We start from the raw sequence: 23,814 nt of genomic DNA, 5'->3' as shown, positions 1-23,814 counted from the left end.
TTTGTCATGTGGTAATCTATCGAAAGTCTTCGCAAAATCTAAATATACTAATGTATATGCATCTCTCTTGTTCAATGTATTTGTCATCTTGCTATAAATAAGTAAGCAGATTGCTAAAACACAATCTTCCTTTAGCAAACCCATGCTGTTCATTAAAGAGAATACTACTGCTGTCCATCCAGTTCTGAATCCTTGTCCTCACTAGCTTCTCCAGCATCTTGACCACAACTCTAGAGAAGCAGATTGGCTTATAATTTGAAGCCTTAGTCTTATCACCTCCATTATGAAGTGGAACAGCACACGTCCCATTTCTTTGGGACGTGGGCTAATCTAAGAGTCATGTTAAAAAAGTACATTAAAGCTGTTAACTCCTGGAATATTACCACACACAGTGATATATCTTAAAGCCCCATAACCTTGTTGAGATCGAGTTTACTCAATTTCTCATATACCTCCTGCTCTCTCACCATCAGTGGTTCCTCCCCGATTCCCACTACTCTCAAGTTCTGCATTATGTTACAATCACAAGGATGGAATACTTTAATGAACTGTTCATTTAACACCTCTACTATATCCTCTTTAGTGTTCATCATTCTCCCATTTTCACTAACCAACATCATACTCCCAATTTCACTAACCAACATCATACTTCCAATTTAACCAAGTTTCAGTTTTATTTATAGGCAGACTCAGCAACCAAAGTATATAACAATAATAATTTTTAACAAGTATGTTTATGATTACAGCAGAAGCAAACATTTATAAGGGGAGTTATTATGTCTATGAACTTTATGTATTCTTTGGCTAGTTTTTTGTGGAATGAAACACCTGAATTTCAAGGAGTAAAAATCTTACTCTGTATGAAATTAGCTCTGTATCATTATGGCTATTTAGCCCATTTTTGTTTAGGAGTGCCCCTTCTTTATAATGCCATTGGCTTTTGACTCAAATTTTAGGGCATTACTGATGTGTTATAGACAGATGTATGCAGTGGTGTAGCTAGAGCTGTTGCCGCCTGGGGCAGTCCCTGAGTTTGCCGCCCCTCTCAATACACACCAAAAATATTACAAAAAGTCAAAATGACATATAGGGAAATAAATTAAAACACTATGTTTATTTTTGAAGTAAAACTTTAATTTCAACATTCTAAAATGTTATTTTTATTGCTTTTCTGTTAGCAAAATCATCGATGACATTGGTAAAGTCTGTTTCATAGTAATGCAGGTAATTCTTAATCAAATTTTATTTAGAAAAACTCCTCTCACAACTAGCAACACTTACAGCAATTGTGAGGAAAATTTGCAGTAGTATTACAATATCTGGAATAACTGAGTTCTCGAGACTATTTTAGAATTAACTGCAAAAGTTCAAAAAGGTTCAAAGTGCTGCCCAGGGAAGACTGCCCTCTCCACACTCCCTCAGCTATGCCACTGGATGTATGAAGAATATATAGGAGGAATAATTCCGAGATACCATTGAAGGGTGTTGCTGGCTGTTTTCTTAATCAGCAGCATCCTAGCATGTGGTAATATACATTCATCTGATGTTAAAGAAAGGAAGGGAAGTTGGAAATGTGGGGGTAGAGAGAGAGAGATGTGGGAGAATTATTAGTGAGGCAAGGGTTATGTGAACTTTTTGAAAAACCCGTTTTTTTTTTGTTTTTTTAAAAATATTATTAAAGGTGGGCACAGAGAATACTTTGGGATGGGAGTGAAAATAGAAATTTTTGGGGAAGGGGAAGGATATGATGGGATAAGATCAGGGGTAGGAGTAACAGAGTGTGAGCCATTTTGACAGTGTGTTGTCTTCGGAGCTCATGGGGGGAGTGGAGGCTATGTCATACCGACTTGGTGTTTCTGTCTTTGGTATATCTGTGTTGTTTCCTATTGGTCAGAGTCATGAACTAATTTTTATGTTATGAAGCTTCCCAACTCTCAGAGATTATGTAGGGCCAGTGGAAATTTATGGAATTTTTGTTACATTTTATGCTTATCGTTTCTGATATTCTAAGCATTGTTTCATTTTCTTGTATATCTATTATTATGGCCTTGCTGATTTGTGGGGTGTGGTTTTGTTCAAGGGCATGTACTGTTTTCCCTGTATTTTGTATCTGTTCCATTTTTTATTGTTTAAATGTTCTGGAATAGGAATGTTGCAGTCATGGAAGTGTTCTTGTAGTCTTGCCCATAATCATCTGATAGTAGAACCTGTATAGATGATATCATAATCCTTTTGGGAATGAAATTTGTAAACCACATTGTGGTGTTCTAGTATTTCCTTGTGAGTGAGATTTTGTAGTTTTAGAAGTGTTACCAATTTTTGGTTCATGGTGACATGTATCATTATGTATACATTATACAGGAAGCCTGGGAAATTCTGATAAACCACCCAAATATCAACAACAATGGTGGCATGAACATTCCAAGAATCTGGATGGCACACATTCAGCCTACCTAATGCATAACTCAAGACTAGCCAACTTCTAGCTAGTATTAGAAACCATTCCATACCAACTGGTTGGAATGTACACGTATAATCATATTGTAAATATATGTATATATATATATTTTTTTTTTTAAAAAACTTTAATGACTGTTCTCTCGGTAACAGCCATTAAAGTTTTTTGAATAATATTCCAACCGAGTAAAAATGAATTCTGAAAAAAAAAAAAAAAAAAAAAAAAAAAATATATATATATATATATATATATATTTACAATATGATTATACGTGTACATTCCAACCAGTTGGTATGGAATGGTTTCTAATACTAGCTAGAAGTTGGCTAGAGTCTTGAGTTATGCATTAGGTAGGCTGAATGTGTGCCATCCAGATTCTTGGAATGTTCATGCCACCATTGTTGTTGATATTTGGGTATATACACACACACACACACACATACATAGATTTGTTGTTGTGCCCAAAGTAATTCTACGGCCAACATATAATATTAATAATAGGACTCTAAAGTTGATGTATATTCTATTTTATTTATTTATTTTATTTTATTTTTATTTATTTATTATTATTATTTTTTCAATAGAGGTCAGGCCAACAATTGTTGTAATGGTTGGTCAGTAACTTTAACAAACCAGATAGATTGTAGTGTAGCTTATTCTCTGTATATAGTGCATATGCTCCAGAAGATGACCTTGATGTAAAGGTCGAAACGTCGAATGTAGAGTTTAGTTATATTAAACTAAAGTTTTACTCAAACAGGGTAGTTGTCTCCATAATTTTCAAAAATGTATTTGGATCACTGTGCAAGCCTAAAAGAAAGGATTCATATCATTATGTATTATTATGTATCATTGGTTCGAAGTGATGTGTATCACTGTGTCATTATAATCAGTATTCAACCCAGGTCTTTCCAAATGAAGGGCAAATATTAGACTGACTGCATGAAGTGACAGATATAATGCTTTTTCAATGGGAATCTGTCATTAGTTTGAGAAATGAATTTCCTTAACAATTGATAAAAATCTAAATAAGTAACTCACTTGTTTATAGAATTCATCATAGAGATCATAAGCTGACCATTGATGGATTTTCCATGGCTTGTAACTAGATGACAAATCTGCAGCAATAATCATTGCTTTTTTAATTATTGACCTATTAAGGAATGAAAATTAAAATAAACAAATCATCTTTTATTATTATTATTATTTTATTATTATTCAGGCCTCCATGGAGCCAAAAGACTCATCGTGGGAGGTCCTTTCTAAAAAAAACAAGTCTATTGTTGGATTCTGATTATATAGAGATTGGAGTAATTATTATTTGCTTCAGAATCCAACATGATCTTCCATCACAAAGGCTAGACTTGTAAATATTATTTAATGTAAACAACTTATTTTACAATTTAATATTCATATAACTACTTTAATTTTATCTAATATTTAATTAATTATTCAAAGATATATGTATAAATAATGAAAAGACTGTATTAAATATTATTAATCTATTTTAATTATTACTATGTTAATATCATAAGAACTTGTATTTGATAATTTAACTGCGCATTAATTGAAATTTAAATATTCTTATTTTGTTCCTGTTTGTAGAAGTTTAGCGTTATACAATACCTCAATTTTATTATATTTTGTTTGGTTGTCATGGAAACGTATGTAAGTGAGCGAGCACGTTTTTGGAACACCACGTGAGAAGGTTTATTGAAAAGAGTTTTAGAAAGAAATCACATGAACAATTTAGGCGGGAAGAACGGATATAAAAAGCGAGGAACGCTGGAAAAGGGGGAGCATTAGAGATTTATTAGAGAGAGAGAGAGATTGGCATTTAGGTTGGAATCGGAGCATTCGGGAATCACAGTGTGATAATAGCGAGTCGGCAAGTCACTCAAGGAGCTAAATAAAGTCTACTAGTCGAGAGGTAGTTAGCTAATAAGTTGTAGAATAACAATTATAGCTACGGAAAACAGCTGAGTGACTACTAAATAGACTAGCAATACTTGAGTTGAGATTTAATTTCAGGGCCGACCTTTCAAGGACACACGGAAACTTGAAGCATAGCACGAAGTAACTAGAGAATAATTAGAGGCAACAAAGTTGAGTTTAATGATAGCAGTGTTAAGAATTATGGTACCTAAAGGATTAAATTGATGTCGAAGGAGTAGGCAACTGTGCATATTAAACTTCAAGTTAAGGAATTACTGTGTGTTACCTTAGTACAAGAGTTGTTAGTAGAACACTGAATTAGTTAAGTGATGTCAAATGTAGTGCAAGTGGTTTGATCTATGCAAGAACGTTTGATTGTGTGTATTGTGACCATTAATTAATCCAGTTATTTCTAAGAAGATTTTTTTTTAAATGAGTGCCGTTAATTGATTAAAGTGTATACAGTTACAAAAAGTGTTCGCACATAAGTATATGAAGAAGGAAAATTGTCGGTAAGAATATTCCAACCATTAATATTCCTATGCAGAGATATGAGTGTGTTTCTTCCTAGAATATCCCTATACTAACAGTAACTGTTGCGGAGGTTAGCTGAAGCATAGATTTAAAAGTATAAGCTTGTGAAAAAGTATTGCCACCAATAAATTGTATTTGAAACTAAAAAAAAAAAACTATGAGATGTTAATGTGAATGATCACTAAGGAATTTTATGACATTAAGCTTTATTAAGTGTTAAGTGAACTGTGTGAAGACTGTATTAGAGATAACAGATTTACCATTGTCTGAATTTGTATGACAGTATTATCAGAAAGGCTGAAGTGTTTATAATAACTTATTTAGTATTTTGATCTTAAGTGTATAATTTGTGATTATAAAATTAAATGTTTGTTTTGTTAATCTAATGTTGTATTTTGCCTGAATCTCTTTTACTGCACCATTCATAAAATGTTCGAACCAAAGCGGGAGAGATAAATAAGTTAAATATACTCGACCAGTATATATTTTAAGGAGAAATAGTTGAAGGTTGATTTTTCTTCAATTCTTGAACTAATTCAGATATGGAGTGGCGCAGTCTTTAAATATAAATTTTCTCTATATTTGAATTAGAAATCAACTTATCAATTAGTTAAGAACATCGTAATTGTAATCATGTCGGATCCAAAGTATAGATTAAGAACAAGTAGGATCCAACAAAATGGCGCAGCAGTCGACAGGATTTGAATTCACTAACAAAGATTGTAATATTAAGTATTAAATTTTGTAAGAATATCAAAAAAAAAAGGTGATCCCAAGAACTTTGAAAGTAAATTAAATGAATCAAGTGAATTGGTTGTAAACTAGAATCAGGCAAACATAGAAGTTATTTTAGGATTCTAATTTTTTTTAAAGTTATTGTTAATAGATTAATATGGCAGTTTCAACTAGTTCTAAAATGGAAGATAGTGAATTTTTTCATACAGTGAACCCACAACAAGTTTTTCCTCAGTTTTCAGGTGAAGAATCAGATAATGTACTGTTTTTTTTTTACTTATGTTGAAAAACTTAGAGCAATAGCTAATTGGACGGATTTTCAACTGTTAATTTTACTCAGAAGTAAATTAATAGGCAAGGCTAAAACATATTTTAACTCACCTCCAATTCTCAAGGATACATTTGATTATCAAATATTTAAGGACAATCTTATTTCTCAGTTCTCAAAATTAAGAAGTATTGGCCCAAATTTATGGAAGTTACAGAGAGTCTTACAAAAAGATAAAGAAACTATCACTGATTTTTACAATCGTTTGTTGACACTAGCCAACAGTTTAAATGTGACTAATGAGTCTTATTAACAACATATATAACAACCAGTCTTATTTATAACATTTACAAGACCTACGCTGGATGAGGGATAAACCACACTTAGATTGGGCTGTATTCCAACAATTTAGACAAGGTGTTAGGCAAGAATTAAGAGAAACAGCTTATAAGAAGAAAATTTCCACCTTAGAAGAGTGTCTCAAAAGTGTGAAGGAAAAAGAACAAATGTTAGGAGATCTTTATCCCTCATCCAGTGTAGGTCTTGTAAATGTTGTAAATAAGACTGGTTGTTCCTTGAATCAATCTGAACTTGAAAAGAAAAATAAGGATGAAAAAGGAAAGGGAAAGAATATTGGAGAAAGTCTAAGTAGTATTAATTGCATAACTGAAAGTAAAGAACAATTTGACAAAGGGCTGATGACAGAAGTGAAAACCCTAATTCACCAGGAAGTAAATAGGTTAAATCAGCCAATAATGGATAGTCTTAATGAGGTTGTGAGACAATTACCAGCTATTACTTTGAAGTCTCAAGAAAACCAAAACCCCACAACTGATAAAATTAATGAGATAATTAAACATGAAGTGGAAAAACAAAATCAACCCATTTTAACTAGTCTAGATAAGGTAATTCAAGGGCTAGATAATGTTAAACAACAGATGTCTATTATCCCTCAATCTAAGACAGAGACAAAACAAAGAGATCCTCCAAAATGTTATAATTGCAACAAAGTTGGACATTATGCCAGGAATTGTTTCCATAATAAGGGAAACTACTCTAATAGCAGATGGGACTCGAAATTTGGATACATACCCCCACAGAAGAAATAATAGAATTCAGAAACACCAAGCACCTAATGAAAGAATGATGAGAATTAGAGGAGATATCCTGGGCTCTAAATGTGACATCTTATTAGATACAGGATGCAATACCTCTACCATTAGAATGGATTATTTCTTAACCCTGAAGAACAAATTATGGAAAAGCACTGCCAAGCTGAGAGAACCTGTAAGAATTAATACTCTCTCAAACTCAAGCTTCATTGCATATGAGAAACTTCATGCAAGGATACACCTACCAGAATTTGGACTATGTGTGCGGCAAGATTTACTTGTTGTCCCCACTACATCCAACTTAAGCTCCCACATTATTTTAGGAACAAATTTCTTAGCAAGGTATCAATTCTCCTGTGATTTTTCTAAGAGGGAAGTATCCCTGATGAACAAGAAGAGATGTACCAGAAGAAATGAAAATCATGATTATGATAGGACTAGACACCAGAATTCTGTGAATTCTGGTGTCTAGATGTGAATTCTGATGTGCTATATCAGACTGAAACACTACAAGATACTAATGCGCCATCACAACAACAAATATCCATGCAAAATTCAGATGTTGGCACTAATGATCAACAAATAGTTAAGGCAAATTTTGTCAAGGTGATTGCCTTAAGTAGTAAAATTAGAAATTTGGAAAGTCAGTGGAGATACAAAAGAATGAGTGATCACAGAAGGAGGACTAAAGAAACAAATTCCCAAGATGATAGACAACTGAGGATAAATATTAGTGACAGAAAACAAAACTTCTGCCCTGAAAGGACATTGTCACTTTATAAGTGTAGCAATCAAAATTCTCCTTATGATAAAAACAACAAGAACTTAAGTGGAGAAGTGCAGAAAGGTAAATACATAGACTGTAATAAAAAACTTAATCATGTTCAAACTAAGTGCTATTTAAGATCTTGGAAGGGAGATAAGAAGTCAGTTTTCTCCACTCGTGAGTCTAGTGTGAAAAATTTTTCTTTAAAGAAAAATTTTTCAAAGGAAGAGTAAGCCTTTGTTGGATTCTGATTATATAGAGATTGGAGTAATTATTATTTGCTTCAGAATCCAACATGATCTTCCATCACAAAGGCTCGCCTCCACCTCACACCATATGCTTTCAAAATCATTAGTGTCACAGCCTTCCAAAGCCTCCACTCTTAGAGGACATAGGTCATCACTTATCATAAACAGTACTCCACCACCACGCTTTCCCTTCCTATCTTGCCGAAAAATGCTGTACCCAGCAACTTCTATTCCTGTTATTATATCCTCTTCTGTCAATCACGTCTCTGTGATCCTAATAATCTTTGGCCAGGCTGATGCTATCAGTGTCACCAATTTCTCTCCCTTATTCCGAATACTCCTGGCATTGGTATAAAGCATAAAAATGGCATTGTTTCTATACCCAGCATTATCCTCTCTAGACTCCACTGGGCTCTGCGTTACCTGATGTCGTCCACCTTCTTCCAAGTACACATTCCCACAAGAGGCCACCCCTGTTACCATCCACATTATTTTTGACAATAAATTTCCAGACAATCTGAGATGTCTCTTCTTGGAATTACCCTGACATCAAGCCTTTATTTAAAAAATTGTGCTATTTTTTGTGGAAGAATTAAAACAAAAAAATTGTATAAAGAAAAGGTTTATATATTCGAAGAAAAATTGTTCATGCTTTAATAATGGGATCAGTCTGCATTACCTTAAAAAGATAAATGCAGAAATCCAATGAATTATTGGGTATAAAGAATATCTTTGATTAATATTCCCTCTAAGCCAGAGAATCAAATGCATAAGTCATAATGTCATCTCAGCAGCATTTGGACTTACTGGAGAAACCCTGGGCCAGGATAGGTTTCAGTGATTTCTAAAAAAGAGTACATAACATACTTTTGGAAGTTTTTCAAATTGGTTTTACTATAAATTAAAGATTGTTTGCACCTGAACTATTTTCAGGACTGGGGTAACTCGAATATAGAAGCTTATGACTTCACATCACTTTCCTTAGTATCCCATAATGCAAAGCGCATCTCCTTACAGACATGTATAATACTATGCATTATGGGAAGGGCCATTACTCAAACCAGTTTCAACCTTTATTGAGGTCTCATCAAGGTTGAAGTAATGCAGAAGTCATATTTTCATATACAAGTTGCTGAAAGCTGTCACACCTTATCATTAAAATATTCTGGATTAGAGACAGTTCTTGGAAGTTTTTCCATTTGATTATACTATAAATTAAACATACTAAGAAATTATATACTTGGTTTAATCCTTTATCCAAGTGTAAACAAGCAAGTCTGCACCTGAACTATTTTCAGGACTAGGGCAACTCGTATATAGAAGCTTATGACTTCACGTCACTTGCCTCAGTCCTGAAAATAGTTCAGGTGCAAACTTGTTTGTTTACACTTGGATAAAAGATTAAACCAAGTATATAATTTCTTGGTATCTTTAATACTTTACTTTTATAAGCTTCCAAAATTACTTAAGAAAAATTGAGAAGTCGCATATTTTTCTTCAACTGAAAAGATAATTGTAATTTAAAAAAAAAAAATAATAAATATATATATATATATATATATATATATATATATATATATATATATATATATATGAGGGTGGTCTGAAAAGTTCTCAGCCTAACAATGAAAAAACGAATTTATAATTTCAAAATTATTTTTATTTTTCAACATAATCTCCCTTAAGACTAATACATTTATTCCAGCGATGCTCCATCACCATATTCCCATCCCTGTAGTGGTTTTCAGTAAGATCTGCAAAATACCCCTCTACAGCTGCAATCACATCTTAATTCAAAGAAATACACTGACTAGCGAGGAAGAGGTTCAGTTTTGGGAAGAGATAGAAGTGAGAGGGAGCCAACTCTGGGGAATAGGGTAGATGTTCCAACAATTCATAGTGCAGATCCCTTAATTTTCCCATTGCCAAAACACCTTTGTGGGCAGGTGCATTGTCCTGATAAAAGATGATTTTTTCTTCTGCAAACCAGGTCTTTTCTCATGAATTTTTTTGTCTAGTCTGGTTAAAAGATCAGAATAACTTTCTCTGGTTATTGTTTTACCCTTTTCAAGATGGTCTTTTCAAGTGGCAGGTCTAGCATGAGGCGTTAGTGTGTGGGAACTATCTCGAGAGCACCAGAACCGAATTACTGCACTGTGTGAATCATGTAAGCTATAACTTAAATTGCTATTCATGTGTGAGGGGTCCGGAACTATTTCTTTTGATTCTAAGATGCACCTTTCTAGTTTGGCAGTGCATTTATGGATATTAGCAATAAGATTCCAGTCTATCTTGTGTTGATGCTCTTCTAAATTAGAGTTGGCAGAGAAAAGAACACGACTGGAGAAGGCGCTTGCACTGGTTCTATTGTAAGAGATATCACGTTGATGCTCTTCGAGTTGTAGTTAGACCGGCTTATCAGTTTGCCCATAATATGGTTTTACGCAACTGCAAATGATTTTATAAACTACTGGAAACTGAAGTTGGTAATGTTTTGGCTTGGGTTGACTTAGGAAAGAACGAAGTTTTGAAAGGGTAGTGAAGTAAGTTCTAATGTTAAATTTCTTCATAATTTTCAACAATTTTGGTGATAGAGAACTTAAGTATAGTAAATGAATGTGCTTCAAATAGAACTTAACCACCTCAAAAGCACCTTCTTAAAAAACGGATACCCATCTCAAAGCATTGTAAACTGTCTGGACCCACACATGCCTACTCGGCAAGAAGATAACTCCAATCCTATTGCACACATTCAATTACTGTACATAAGTTCTCTATCACCAAAATTGGCAAAAATTATGAAGAAATTTAACATTAGAACTTACTTCACTACCTTTCCAAAACTTCATTCTTTCATAAGTTAACCCAAGCCAAAACATTACCAACTTCATTTCCAGGAGTTTATAAAATCATCTGCAGTTGCATAAAACCATATCATGAGCAAACCGCTAAGTCGGTCACACTACATCTCGAAGAGCATCAACATGATATCTCTTACAACAGAACCCATGCAAGCATCCTCTCCAGTGATATTCTTTTCTCTGCCAACTCTAATTTAGAAGAGAGTCAACACCAGATAGACTGGAATCTTACACTACTAATATCCATAAATGCGCTGATGAACTAGAAAGGCGCATCTTAGAATCAAAAGAAATAGTTCTGGACCCCTCACACATGAACAGCAATTTAAGTTATAACCTGACTCGCACATCACAGTAATTCAGTTCTGGCATTCACGAGATAGTTCCTACTCACTAATGCCTCATGCTAGACCTGCTACGCGGATGCCAGTTTAAATTTGACTGTTGTTATTCCTAACTTTTTTATGAGAAGTCCATGTTTTATCTTGCTATTTTCCAGTTTGTGATAATTTGTACACCTGAAGAAGTCAGCTTTCTGACGAAACTGTTGTGTTTTAATTAAAGTTTTTATTTTACCTTATCTCGGTGTTCCTGGTCAGTAAAATTATGATTTAAAATGTCTACAATCCCAGTAAATACCAGTTACAATATATATATATATATATATTGTAACTGGTATATATAATAATATTGTAACCGAGAAAAAAGGAAAAAGGTTTAATAGTATCACACGTCTAGTTTCGGCTTTTACACCCTTCTTCGTGTTTTTTTATAAAAGAAAAACCTTAAACACTGAAGATAAAAAACTGTGATTAGCACAGGAAAGTAACATGAAAACTTTGTAGTTAACGTATTCAAAGTAGTTCCTTCATTCAATTCTTTTTAAATATATATATATGCACACACACACACACACACATATCAAAACAATATCAAAAACTAGCTCTGAATGAGAAACTCCTGCGATGAGTCTTATGAGTTCATGGAGGTCTGGAATAATAATAATAACATTAGTAAAACTGGTGTACAGATCTTAATGAGGATTCGAATAGATTGAACATTGTGGTCCAAGGATAATTAATGGTTGCCAGTTGAAATAATGCAACATGTTTGATTACATTTCATGGAATTAAGAGATTATAAGTTATATATTATATGGAAAGGAATGCCTTGTCCTGCAAAATATTGATCATGCTAGGAATTACAGAATGGACAGGAAATTGAAATTCAGTAAACATATTGTCAAGGAAGGCAAAATGATACAAATAATCACTTGGATATCGAAACACATACTAACAATCATGGATATGGAGGTTTTTATCTCCCTTCATAAGATTTTGATATGACTGTATCTGGATGAATGTGTACAGATCCAGTCATCTGGGTTTCTTAGGGATGAGGAAGTAGTAGAGAGGATTTGAAGACAGATCACCAAGGTAGTTAAAGGTTCATGGAATACTCTGTAGGAGGGCAGAGTAAAGATTTTTGGTGTGCAAAATTGGTTGTTAGATGGAAACAAAGCATATATGATTAGAAAACAATGAGTTAAAAGGGAAATATTTTTAATTATGGTAGATGCAGAAGAATTTTTAATTTCATGGTAGAAGTGGGGAGAGCAAGAGGATATTCCTAGAAGTTGAGTAACATTGTGGGTGTCAAGAAATTGAGAAATAAGTAGTATATGTGGAATTACAAAGTCAATGATTATGACAAACTTAGATGTCAGTTAAGAAAAGGATACGAGTAGTGGGAATGAAGCTAGATGTGAGGGAAGCAGTACAGGGCTGCATATGTAGTGTCAGGAAGACAATACCCATAGTAGTTAAATGGCTGAGCAGCATCAATAAGTAGGAGATACAAAATAAATAAAATTAAAAAAAAACAAAAAACTACAGAATGAATTTAGTTATTTATTTATTTTTTATTATTATTATCCAGGCCTCCATGCAGTCAAAAGACTCATTGTGGAAGGTCCTTCCTAAGAAACACAGCTTATTCATTATGTATTGGGTAAGAGGAAGAACAATCACAAAAGGATAATCTTAATGGATAACAATGATAGGAAGATGAGAAAAGCAGAAGAAATAGTTGAGTTATTTAGTGATCACTTTGCAAGCGTGTATCATCCAGGTGGAGATATTCTAGTTGTTATGTGACAAAGTATGATGCGAAAACAGAGATAGAAAAACTTGAGTGTTTAACATATTAAAAATCAATGAGGGATGGGTGGAATATTAGTCAGTATGCATTACTAGAATGTGCAATGCAAGAGAAATGTCAGTGCATATGACTAAACTGTTTGTTTGGTTATATGCAGCATTTGACAGGGACCTGAGTGAGTAAAAACACAATTACATTATAAAAAAAGAAGGCCCCAAGAAAAGTAGAAATTTCAGACTAATAAGTATCTCAGGAGTGAAGATTAAGGTATAGGAAAGGTTGGCTAATGGCAAGATTTAGAAATGAGTGGTTAGGAATATTATATTTTTTGGAGAACAGCATGACTTTGTGAAGGGTCTTGCCTTATTAATTTACTAACCTTTTATAATAAATTGAGAGTTCAGTTGAATAAAGGAAATGGCTATGTCATGATACCAAAACCTATTATGCAAATAGGAGCAATAGAAATGGATATTAAGGTGGTAGCTGAAACACACATATATCTGAGAGTATATGATGCAGTATAATCCAAGAAAATAGTATACTTAGAATAAATTTTTGCTCACATTTGGCTGGATTCATAAAATTTTGTCATATACAGGTAAAAATGTACTTCATCCTTATCTGTTGGATACAGGAAAGGATCTGAGAGGAATGGTTCATTTGTTCGCTGATGATGCTAAGTTGGTAGGGCAATAGTGAATGCAGAAGATGTCAAAATTTTGCAGGGTGATTTGGATAGATTGGTGATCTGGGCTAAGGAGAATGGATGTCAATTTAATGCGGAAAATGTAAGCTTATGCATTTTGGGGGGTGAAAAGATTAGCAGCAGTATATCACATTGGTGGAACTATACTCCAGGAGATTGATGAGGCCAGGGACTTGGGAGTGTTGGTGGATAGGGAGTTGAAGTTTAGGGGGCACATCGCAAAAGTGGCTAAATCAGCTCATCAAATCACTTGGTTACTGAAGAATACTTTGACGAGCAGAGACAAGCAAGTTATTGTTCCTCTGTATCAAGCCTTGATAAGACCCCATCTAGATTACTGTGCCCAGATCTGGTCACCTAGATTTCTTCTTGATTGGAAGGAGGTTGAGAGGATCCAGAGGCGAGTGACCAAGCTCATAGCAGGTCTATGGAATGAACCTTATGAAAACATGTTGAAGATTTGTGGGTTGCAGAAATTGGTTGATAGGCGGAAAAGGGGAGATATGATTGAGACATTCAAATTGCTGAAGGGTTTCTATAAGATTAATTCAGAAGATATTTTTGAGAATAGGACTGGGGTGGGAGGACTAGAGGCCATACATGGAAGCTGGGCAAGAGTGTGGTTAGTAAGGGTGTTAGAGCTGGGTTTTTTACTTTTAAAGTGGTGAATGAGTGGAATAGGCTGCCCGAGTCTGTTGTGGGTGCTGTGACAGTGAATGAGTTCAAGGCAAAGTATGATAGATACTGTGTGAATGTGAAATAGTTGTGATGGACATGATGTTTAGTGCTTCCCTCGATGAGTCTAAGGACTCCTTGGAGTAGCCCGTAATAATAATAATAATAATAAAAATGTGGCTGATGAATGGAGTACTATATGGTTTTGTGTTGAGGCTACTGCTGTTTAATTTGCACATCAATCATAAAGTGAAAAATTTGAGGGAGAACATCTAGTTGTTTGCTGATTACAAAATTGGAAGTGTAGAACAGATATTAAACATACTGTAGAGGAGAGCCAGGATGGTTTAAGTAAACTGACAATGTGGGCAAGGGATAATGGTCATTACTTTCATGTGTCAAAAATTTGGGATGAAAATATAAGTGAGACATGGTTAGAGGACGATATCCTGACAGGAATAGAGATGGAAGGGTAGTGTTTTCGCTTGTTTCCGGGGCGGGTGTTGCTTAGGGGGTGTTCTGGGCTTTGTAGGGCTTTGGGTTCCCCATGTTTGTCTTTCGTATATCCTGTAGTGAAGGTAAGTCTTCCTGCGAGGGAACATAGGTGGACGTAGACTGGCACTGGTATTTCCTGTGCATCATCTCCACATTCTCTGCATGGTTCTGTGCAATTTGGTTGTGAGTGCCCTGTGATTCCACAGTTCGCATATCTGTTTTGGGGGCAATAGGGTGCGGGAGTGCTATTGATGATAGAGAAAGAGTTATGTCCATAGGTAGAGATGCAAGAGAGAAATAGGGCCAGTGGTTTTGAGGCAGTATGGTGTGAGATAGAGGTGAATAGAATCAAATACTTGGTGGGATGTTGTTATAGACTTGGTAATGTGGATGGTGGTGATAGTGAAATGTATAGTCAAATAAGCCAAGCAAATAAGAAAAGGGTGATCATTATGGGTGATTTTAATTATGGCAATATAGACTGGAATGAAGAGATAGCAACTGGAAGTAAAGAAAATGAGTTTCTTGAGTTTTTGAGAGATAACTACCTCAGACAGTATGTAATAGAGGGCAACGAGGATTAAGGGTATTGGATTTGGTCATCTCATCAGAGGATGTAATTATAAATGAGGTGTCAAATCATGCACCAATTGGTAAAAGTGACCACGAGATGATTACCCGGGTGGTTGCCAGCATTGCAAGGACCCCTGTAAAAAAAGAGTATATGTGGAACTACAAGGGGGGTGATTATGAAGAGCTCAGGAGACAGCTTGCAGGTGTAGCATGGAGTGAGGAGTTAGCTGGAAAAGAGATCAATGCAGCTTGGGGGAGTTTCAAAAAATATTTAGTGGATGCAATGTCTAAATGTATACCACGGGTGAGAAGTTTAAATAAGTTAGGTGTGAGATGGAAGAATAAAGGGATTAAGCATGCGATACAGAGAAAAAGGCATTGTGCAGGCAGCATAAGAGAAGTGGAAGTAACCAATTTCATGAGGTCTACAAAGTCCAGTCAAGGAGGGTGACTTGGTTGGTGAGAGTAGCTAAAGAGAGGTATGAACAGCAGTTAGCTAATGAAGCCAAAAAGAATCCTAGGGAGTTCTTTCGGTATGCAGCCAGCAAAAGAAAGAATGATTGTGGAAGGATGACATTGATTGGAGGAAATGGTATAAAGACAGCTGTTGCAGAATGTGTGGTGGAGATACTTAATGAGCAGTTCATAAAGATCTTTCAATCTTGTGAATGTGACTTCATGGAGAGATTGAGAGCAGTTGATGATGGGGAGGAGATACTGACTGTGAGCAAGCAAGAGGTGTTTGGGGAGTTGAGTAAACTAGATGTAAATAAGGCTGTGGAACTTGATAATATATCACTGCGTATTCTGAAAGAATGTGCCAGAGAGTTGACACCTGCCTTGACATATTTTTTTAATACGAGTCTTGCACATGGTCAAGTTCCTTGGAGTGGAAGGAGGGCAAGATTGTGCCACTTCATAAAGGAGGTGATCGAACTCAAACATCAAACTATAGGCCTATCTGTGTGTCAGGAGTTGTGGTTAAGTTGTTGGAGAAGCTTGTGAGAACTAGGATCCAGAGTTGGGTTGACAACAATGGTATAATCTTTGATGGACAGCATGGATTTGCTAAAGGGAGGTCATGTTTTAGTAATCTACTTACTTATTACAATAAATTGACTGAGTCCTTGGACAGAGAAGAAGGATACACAGCAATATACTTGGATTTCGCAAAGGCTTTTGATAGAGTACCTCATAATAAATTGATAGTCAAACTAGAGCAGATGGGGTTGGATATTAGATTGGTGCATTGGATTGGAGACTGGCTATCTGATAGGTATCAACAAGTTGTGTATGGGGGTGCGATATCCAGGAAAAGGAAAGTAACTAGTGGAGTGCCTCAGGGGTCTGTTTTAGGGCCATTACTATTTAACTTGTATATTAATGATATTGGTGAAGATTTGGATGGAGATATTCAGTTGTTTGTAGATGATGCAAAGTTGGGACGAACCATAAAGAGTAGTGAAGATGTTGTGGCCTTGCAAAAAGACTTGAATAAATTGAGTAATTGGCCATGGAAATGGGGATGAGAGTTCAATGTTGCAAAATGTAAGGTTTTAAAATTTGGAAAACAAAGATGGGATGCAGAATTTATGCTTGGTGAGAATATATTGTTGGAGGTAGAGGAAATATGAGATCTGGGGGTGATAGTGGATAACGATCTAAAATTTAGGGGACACATCGCCAAAATTGTGAAGACGACACAAAGACTTCTGGGAATGATGCGGAGGACACTGACGGGTAGAAGTAGGGAGATTCTTGTTCCCTTGTATAAGGCTTTGATTAGGCCATACATGGACTATTGTGCCCAGATTTGGTCACCTGGTTTTCAGAAGGATGAAGAGATGTGGAAAGGGTCCAAAGGCGACTGACTAAGGTAGTTTTTAACCTCTGGAATGTTGAGCATGAGGAAAGATTGAGAAGATGTAATTTGCAGAGTCTGGTGGAGAGGAGGAAGAGGAGAGATATGATAGAGAACTACAAGTTGATAAGGGGTTGTTATAAAATCAATGGTGGAGAAGTTCTACAGAGAATAGTGGTAGATCAGGGGAGAACCAGAGGTCATCCCTGGAAACTGTATAAAGAGGGTGTGAGTAGGAGAGAGTGAGAGGCAGGTTTTTTCCGGTCAGGGTTGTGAATGATTGGAATGCCTTGTCTGAGAGCGTGGTGTCTGCAAGGAGTTTGAGTGTGTTTAAGACACGGTATGATGGTGTGTGTGATAAAAGGACCTCCCAGATGAGTCTTTAATTCCATGAGGTCTTGGGAAATAATAATAATAATAATAATAATAATAATAATAATAATATTATTATTATATGTTATACAACGGTATCCAAAAACTAAGCATTAAGTACTTTTTTACACTGTATATGAAAAAATTTTATGAATGCATCCAAATGTGAGCAAAAATAAATTTATTGTAAGTATACTAATTAATTATATTACACATAAAATGGGTCATAAATTTCGTACAAATTAAATTGCGATTCGTTTTGGCAAAAATTACAAACTACCTAAGGACATAGATAAGGAATTAATATACAGTGCTTACAGAAAACTATGCGGAGAGACATTTTAGTATGGAAATTGTTCACCCTGAACTGTGATGCAGTTCTTACTATGTTGTACCATGCTTAAAACCAAGTCATTAAGGAGTTCTTGAGGTAAAATGGTCCAACTCCTCATTCAGGGTAAGGATAATAATAATAATAATAATAATAATAATAATAATTATTATTATTATTATTATTATTATTATTTAGGCTTTCAAGGAGTCAAAAGACTCATCGCAGGAGGTCCTTACTAGGAAAGACAAGTCAATCAAGACTCGTCATGGGAGGTTGCTCCTAGGAAACACATAGTCTATCATATGAATCCTTAAACTCATTGGCCGTTCTTGCTCTCACCACTCTATCAGGCACTGCATTCATCGGTTCAACCACACTCCATGCAAAGAAACCACTCCTTGCCCTCTTACTCACATTTTTCCATTCGTAACTTCTAGGGATGGCCCCATGTCATCACTCCTTCCCACTGTTGAGCCAAGCGAAGAACTACCCAGTGTCAACCCTGTAACCACCTATCAACAGTTTAAAAGTCTCAATCATATCACCTCTCCTTCTTTTATCCACCAAACTCTGCAGTCCACATTCCCTCAGCCGATCCTCATAACAAACATTGTACAGTCCTAAAACCGCCTTTGTACCCTTTCCACAGTTAATTTATCTCCTTGAAATCCTGGGGACCAAATCTGAGAACAATAGCCTAAGTATCTTCTAATCAGGGTTTTATACAATGGAATGATAACTCTTTTATCTTTGCAGGTCAGCATCCTTCTATAAACTGCAGCAATCCTGTGTGTTACCTTCACAACTTTTGCAATATGTCCCTTGAATTTCAGGTATCTATCAATCATCAACCCCAGATCTCTTGTCTCCCCTACTTCCTCCAGTATATCTTCCTCCAATAGAGTATGAAGCATCCCATCGATGTGTCCCAAACCTGAAGACCTTACATTTTGCTGCATTAAACTGACACCTCCATTCATTTGCTCATCTGTCTAGCTTATTCAAATGCTCTTGCATGACTATCACATCTGCATTATTACTAATAATCCTTCCCAGCTTCACATAATCTGCAAACAACTGAATATTATTATTATTATTATTATTATTATTAAACAAGACCTCATGGAGTCAAAGACTCATCTAGGAGGTCCTTTTATCTCACACACATCTCATCATACCGGGTCTTAAACACATTCAAACTCCCTGCAGACACCACGCTCTCAGGCAAGGCATTCCAATCATTCACAACTCTGCACGAAAAAAACCTGCCTCTCACTCCCCTACTCACACCCTTTTTATACAGTTTACAGGGATGACCTCTGGTTCTCCCCTGATCTCCCACTATTCTCTGTAGAACTTCTCCACCATTGATCCTATAACAACCCCTTACCAACTTGTAGGTCTCTATCATATCTCCCCTCTTCCTTCTCTCCACTAGACTCTGCAAATTACATCTTTTCAATCTTTCCTCATACTCGACATTCCAGAGATCAGAAACTACCTTAGTCAGTCGCCTTTGGACCCTTTCCAACATCTCTTCATCCTTCTGAAAACCAGGTGACCAAATCTGGGCACAATAGTCCATGTGTGGCCTAATCAAAGCCTTATACAATGGAACAAGAATCTCCCTACTTCTACACGTCAGTGTCCTCCTCATCATTCCCAGAAGTCTTTGTGTTGTCTTCACAATTTTGGTGATGTGTCCCCTAAATTTTAGATCCTTATCCACTATCACTCCCAGATCTCTTATTTCCTCTACTTCCAACAATATATTCTCACCAAGCATAAATTCTGCATCCCATCTTTGTTTTCCAAATTTTAAAACCTTACATTTTGCAATATTGAACTCACATCCCCATTTGCTTGCCCAATCACTCAATTTATTCAAGTCTTCTTGCAATGCCACAACATCTTCACTACTCTTTATGGTTCGTCCCAACTTTGCATCATCTGCAAACAACTGAATATCTCCATCCAAATCTTCGCCAATATCATTAATATAGAAGTTAAATAGTAATGGCCTTAAAACAGATCCCTGAGGCACTCCACTAGTGACTTTCCTTTTCCTGGATATTGCACCCCCATACACAACTTGTTGATACCTATCAGATAGCCAGTCTCCAATCCAATGCACCGATCTAATATCCAACCTCATCTAGTTTGACTGTCAACTTATCATGAGGTACTCTATCAAAAGCTTTTGCGAAATCCAAGTATATTACTGTGTATCCTTCGCCTCTGTCCAAGGAAGTAGTCACTTTATTGTAATAAGTAAGTAGATTACTAAAACACGACCTCCCTTTAGCTAATCCATGCTGTCCATCAAAGATTATACCATTGTTGTCAACCCAACTCTGGATCCTAGTTCTCACAAGCTTCTCCATCAACTTAACCACAACACCTGACACACAGATAGGCCTATAGTTTGATGCTTGAGTTCGATCACCTCCTTTATGAAGTGGCACAATCTTGCCCTCCTTCCACTCTTTAGGGACTTGACCAAGTGCAAGACTCGTATTAAAAAAATATGTCAAGGCAGGTGTCAACTCTCTGGCACATTCCTTCAGAATACGCGGTGACATATTATCAAGTCCCACAGCCTTATTTACATCTAGTTTACTCAATTCCCCAAACACCTCTTGCTCACTTACAGTCAGTCTCTCCTCCCCATCATCAACCGCACTTAATCTCTCCACGAAGTCACATTCACAAGATTGAAAGATCTTTATGAACTGCTCATTAAGTATCTCCACCACACATTCTGCAACAGCTGTCTTTATACCATTTCCTCCAATCAATGTCATCCTTCCATAATCATTCTTTCTTTTGCTGGCTACATATCAAAAGAACTCCCTAGGATTCTTTTTAGCTTCATTAGCTAACTGCTGTTCATACCTCTCTTTAGCTACTCTCACCAACCAAGTCACCCTCCTTGCCTGGTCTTTGTAGACCTCATGAAATTGGTTACTTCCACTTCTCTTATGCTGCCTCCAGAATGCCCTTTTTCTCTGTATTGCATGCTTAATCTCTTTATTTATCCATCTCACACCTACCTTATTTAACCTTCTCACCCGTGGTATACATTTAGACATCATATCCCCTGAAATCCACTGACAATGTCATTGATATAAAGGTTAAACAATATAGGTCACAGTACTGAGACTTGTGGGACCCCACTTGTACCCCTCTGCATCCTTGAAACTTCCCCACCAGACACAACTCTCTGATACCTAGCAGATAGCCAATCGTGAATCCGGTTAACCAACCTACATCCAAACCCATGTGGTGCAACTTAAAATATCAGCTTATCATGTGGCACCCTATCAAATACCTTTGCTAAGTCTAGGAAAATGGCAGCATATGCCTTTCCCTCATCTACTGCTCTTGTAACTTTATTATAAAAGACAAGTATATTGCTAAAACAAGAGTGCCCACTCACAAATATATACGTTGACTCTCACAGATAGCATTACCCTCATCTGCCCAGTGTTGTATACAGTACCTAACTAATTTAATCAAGATTTTAACAATTACTGATGACACGCAAACTGCCCTATAATTAAACACTTCCAGTCTTCTACCACCCTTATGCAATGGCACTATCTTACCTTCCTTCCATTCCCTGGGCACCTTTTCCATAGCCAGACCTTCACTGAAAAGCCAGGTCAAAGGAGCTGTCAGTTACTTAGCACATTCTCTCAAAACTTGTGGTGAAATACCATCCAGTCCCACAGCTTTACTGACATCCAGAGTACTCAGTATTTGGAACACGTTCTCCTGCACCTCTAAACCTCGAACCTGCCTTATCCCTCTAGTATTAAAATTTACTCCTCCAGGATGAAATACACCAATAAAGCGTTTGTTGAACAATTCCACTATGTCCTCTGCATCAGTCACTGTATTCCCATTTTTATCCCACAATCTTCCACAATCATTTCTCCTCCTACTGGCCACAAAGCTAAAAAGTTCCCTAGGATTTTCTTTGGATCTTAGGACGAATCTGTTCTCATATTCCAGTTTCGACTTCCTTACCATACTAGTCACTCTCCTGGCCTGTGTCTTATATTCTTCATGCATCTGCTCTTCACCTGTCTCCTTATATCTCTTCCATAGCATCTTTTCACATGCAGCTCCTGTTTAATATTGTTTGTCATTCACCTTACACCAAATTGTGTCCTCTTCTTCATTTGTGGAATACAGTTTACCATTGCTGCTAACAAATATTCCTTCACAATTTCTCAAGCACTAATGATATCCTGGCCTTCCAATTTCTCCCTCCACGAAACTTCCCCAAGTTGATGTCTAAGACTCTTATAATCACCTGCTTATAATTCCACATACGTTCCAGTCTCTTTGATTCTCCTGCATGTCTATTCATCTTCCAAGTCAAAACCACATGGTCGCTCTCTCCAAGTGGTGGGAGAGATGTCATCTCAGTTATTATCAGCTCTTCTGATGCTATAACCAAATCCAAACCTCTTGAACCTCTTGTTCCCTCTGTTACATGTTGCCTAAGACATTTGTCCCTCAAGAATTTTAGAAATTCCATTCCTTTATTGCTACATGCATCTTCTTTTCCCCAATCTATACTGCTGTAGTTAAAATCTCCCATAACAATCATTCTTCTTACACTTGCCAAGCTCAACTGTCTAAACATCTCCTGGTCCCCACCCTCTGTGCTCTTTAGTTTGTAGCAACACCCTACTAAATATCCCGTGTTGCCTATCTCTACCTCATACCATATGCTTTTCAAAATCATTAGTGTCACAGCCTTCCAAAGCCTCCACTCTTAGAGGAAAAAAGTCATCACTTATCATAAGCAGTACTCCACCATCACGCTTTCCCTTCCTATCTTGTCAAAAAATGCTGTACCCTGCTACTTCCATTCCTGTTATTATATTCTCTTCTGTCAAACACGTGAGTAATGCATCTTCTGATTGCACCCCAAATGTATTCTATGGGGTTGCTATCTAGGGAGCATCCTGGCTACTCAATTCAGTTAACATCCTCATTCTCAGAATTATTTCCACTGCTTGGGTATGATGTGGTGTGACATTGCCATTCAGAAAAATGAATTCTTCACCTACAGCACCGCAGAACAATCAAAAATGATGCTGGAGAACTTCATTGCAATATTGTTCACCAGTCATAGTCCTGTTTTCCAGTGCTTGTAGCTTGGAGCATCCATGAAGTCACCATGACCCCAGCACCGCTTTATCTATCCTGTTCAAGAACATTCTTGTGATGGTAAGTGGTACCATTTTCATGCCAGATCAAGTGTCATCCAGAATTGGAGGAAATACTAAAATGCCTCTCATTTGTTAAAGAGTACATTAGCCCATTAGTGTCTTGCCCAATTTTTATGGATATCTTGTCCAATTTTTATGGATAAAACACAACTGAAAATGTTCTCTACAATGAGCTGGAACACAATTTGCATCACTGCCCAGAGCATGGATACAATGCTATGTGAGATTCTAAATTCTCTGGCAATATCAGTAATTCTGCAGTCTTCAAGATTTCCAATAATTCTTCCTCATGTGAAGTCATCTAGATGATGTCTTTGAGACATTACAAGACATCCAAGTTTGCAACTTTATTCCTTCATGAAAAGAGTTTCCTTAAAACACAATTTGCTTAGTGCAGCCTTTTATCCTGTTAGTGCTAGCACGTGACCTCTTTGTGAACAATCTGAAAATTTGAATCTGTACCTGCTTT

At 36.3% G+C, this 23,814-nt stretch overlaps 1 protein-coding gene across 1 annotated transcript in view; it reads right to left on the bottom strand.

Annotated features, from left to right (window-relative positions):
* Positions 1-23,814, bottom strand: part of LOC150098395 (cAMP and cAMP-inhibited cGMP 3',5'-cyclic phosphodiesterase 10A-like) — a 158,424-nt gene that overhangs the window by 95,833 nt on the left and 38,777 nt on the right. The window contains exon 3 of the mRNA XM_090405520.1: positions 3,500-3,611. Coding sequence (XP_090261646.1) covers positions 3,500-3,611 — 112 coding nt within the window. The remainder of the gene's footprint in view (positions 1-3,499; positions 3,612-23,814) is intronic.

The sequence above is a fragment of the Typopeltis vanoorti genome, chromosome 15 (genome assembly GCF_054136105.1).
Source record: "Typopeltis vanoorti isolate ZY-2024b chromosome 15, IOZ_Tvanoo_1.0, whole genome shotgun sequence".
Taxonomy (NCBI): domain Eukaryota; kingdom Metazoa; phylum Arthropoda; class Arachnida; order Uropygi; family Thelyphonidae; genus Typopeltis; species Typopeltis vanoorti.
The sequence above is the reverse complement of the archived record's forward strand: the minus strand, read 5'-3'. Positions and strand labels throughout refer to the sequence as shown.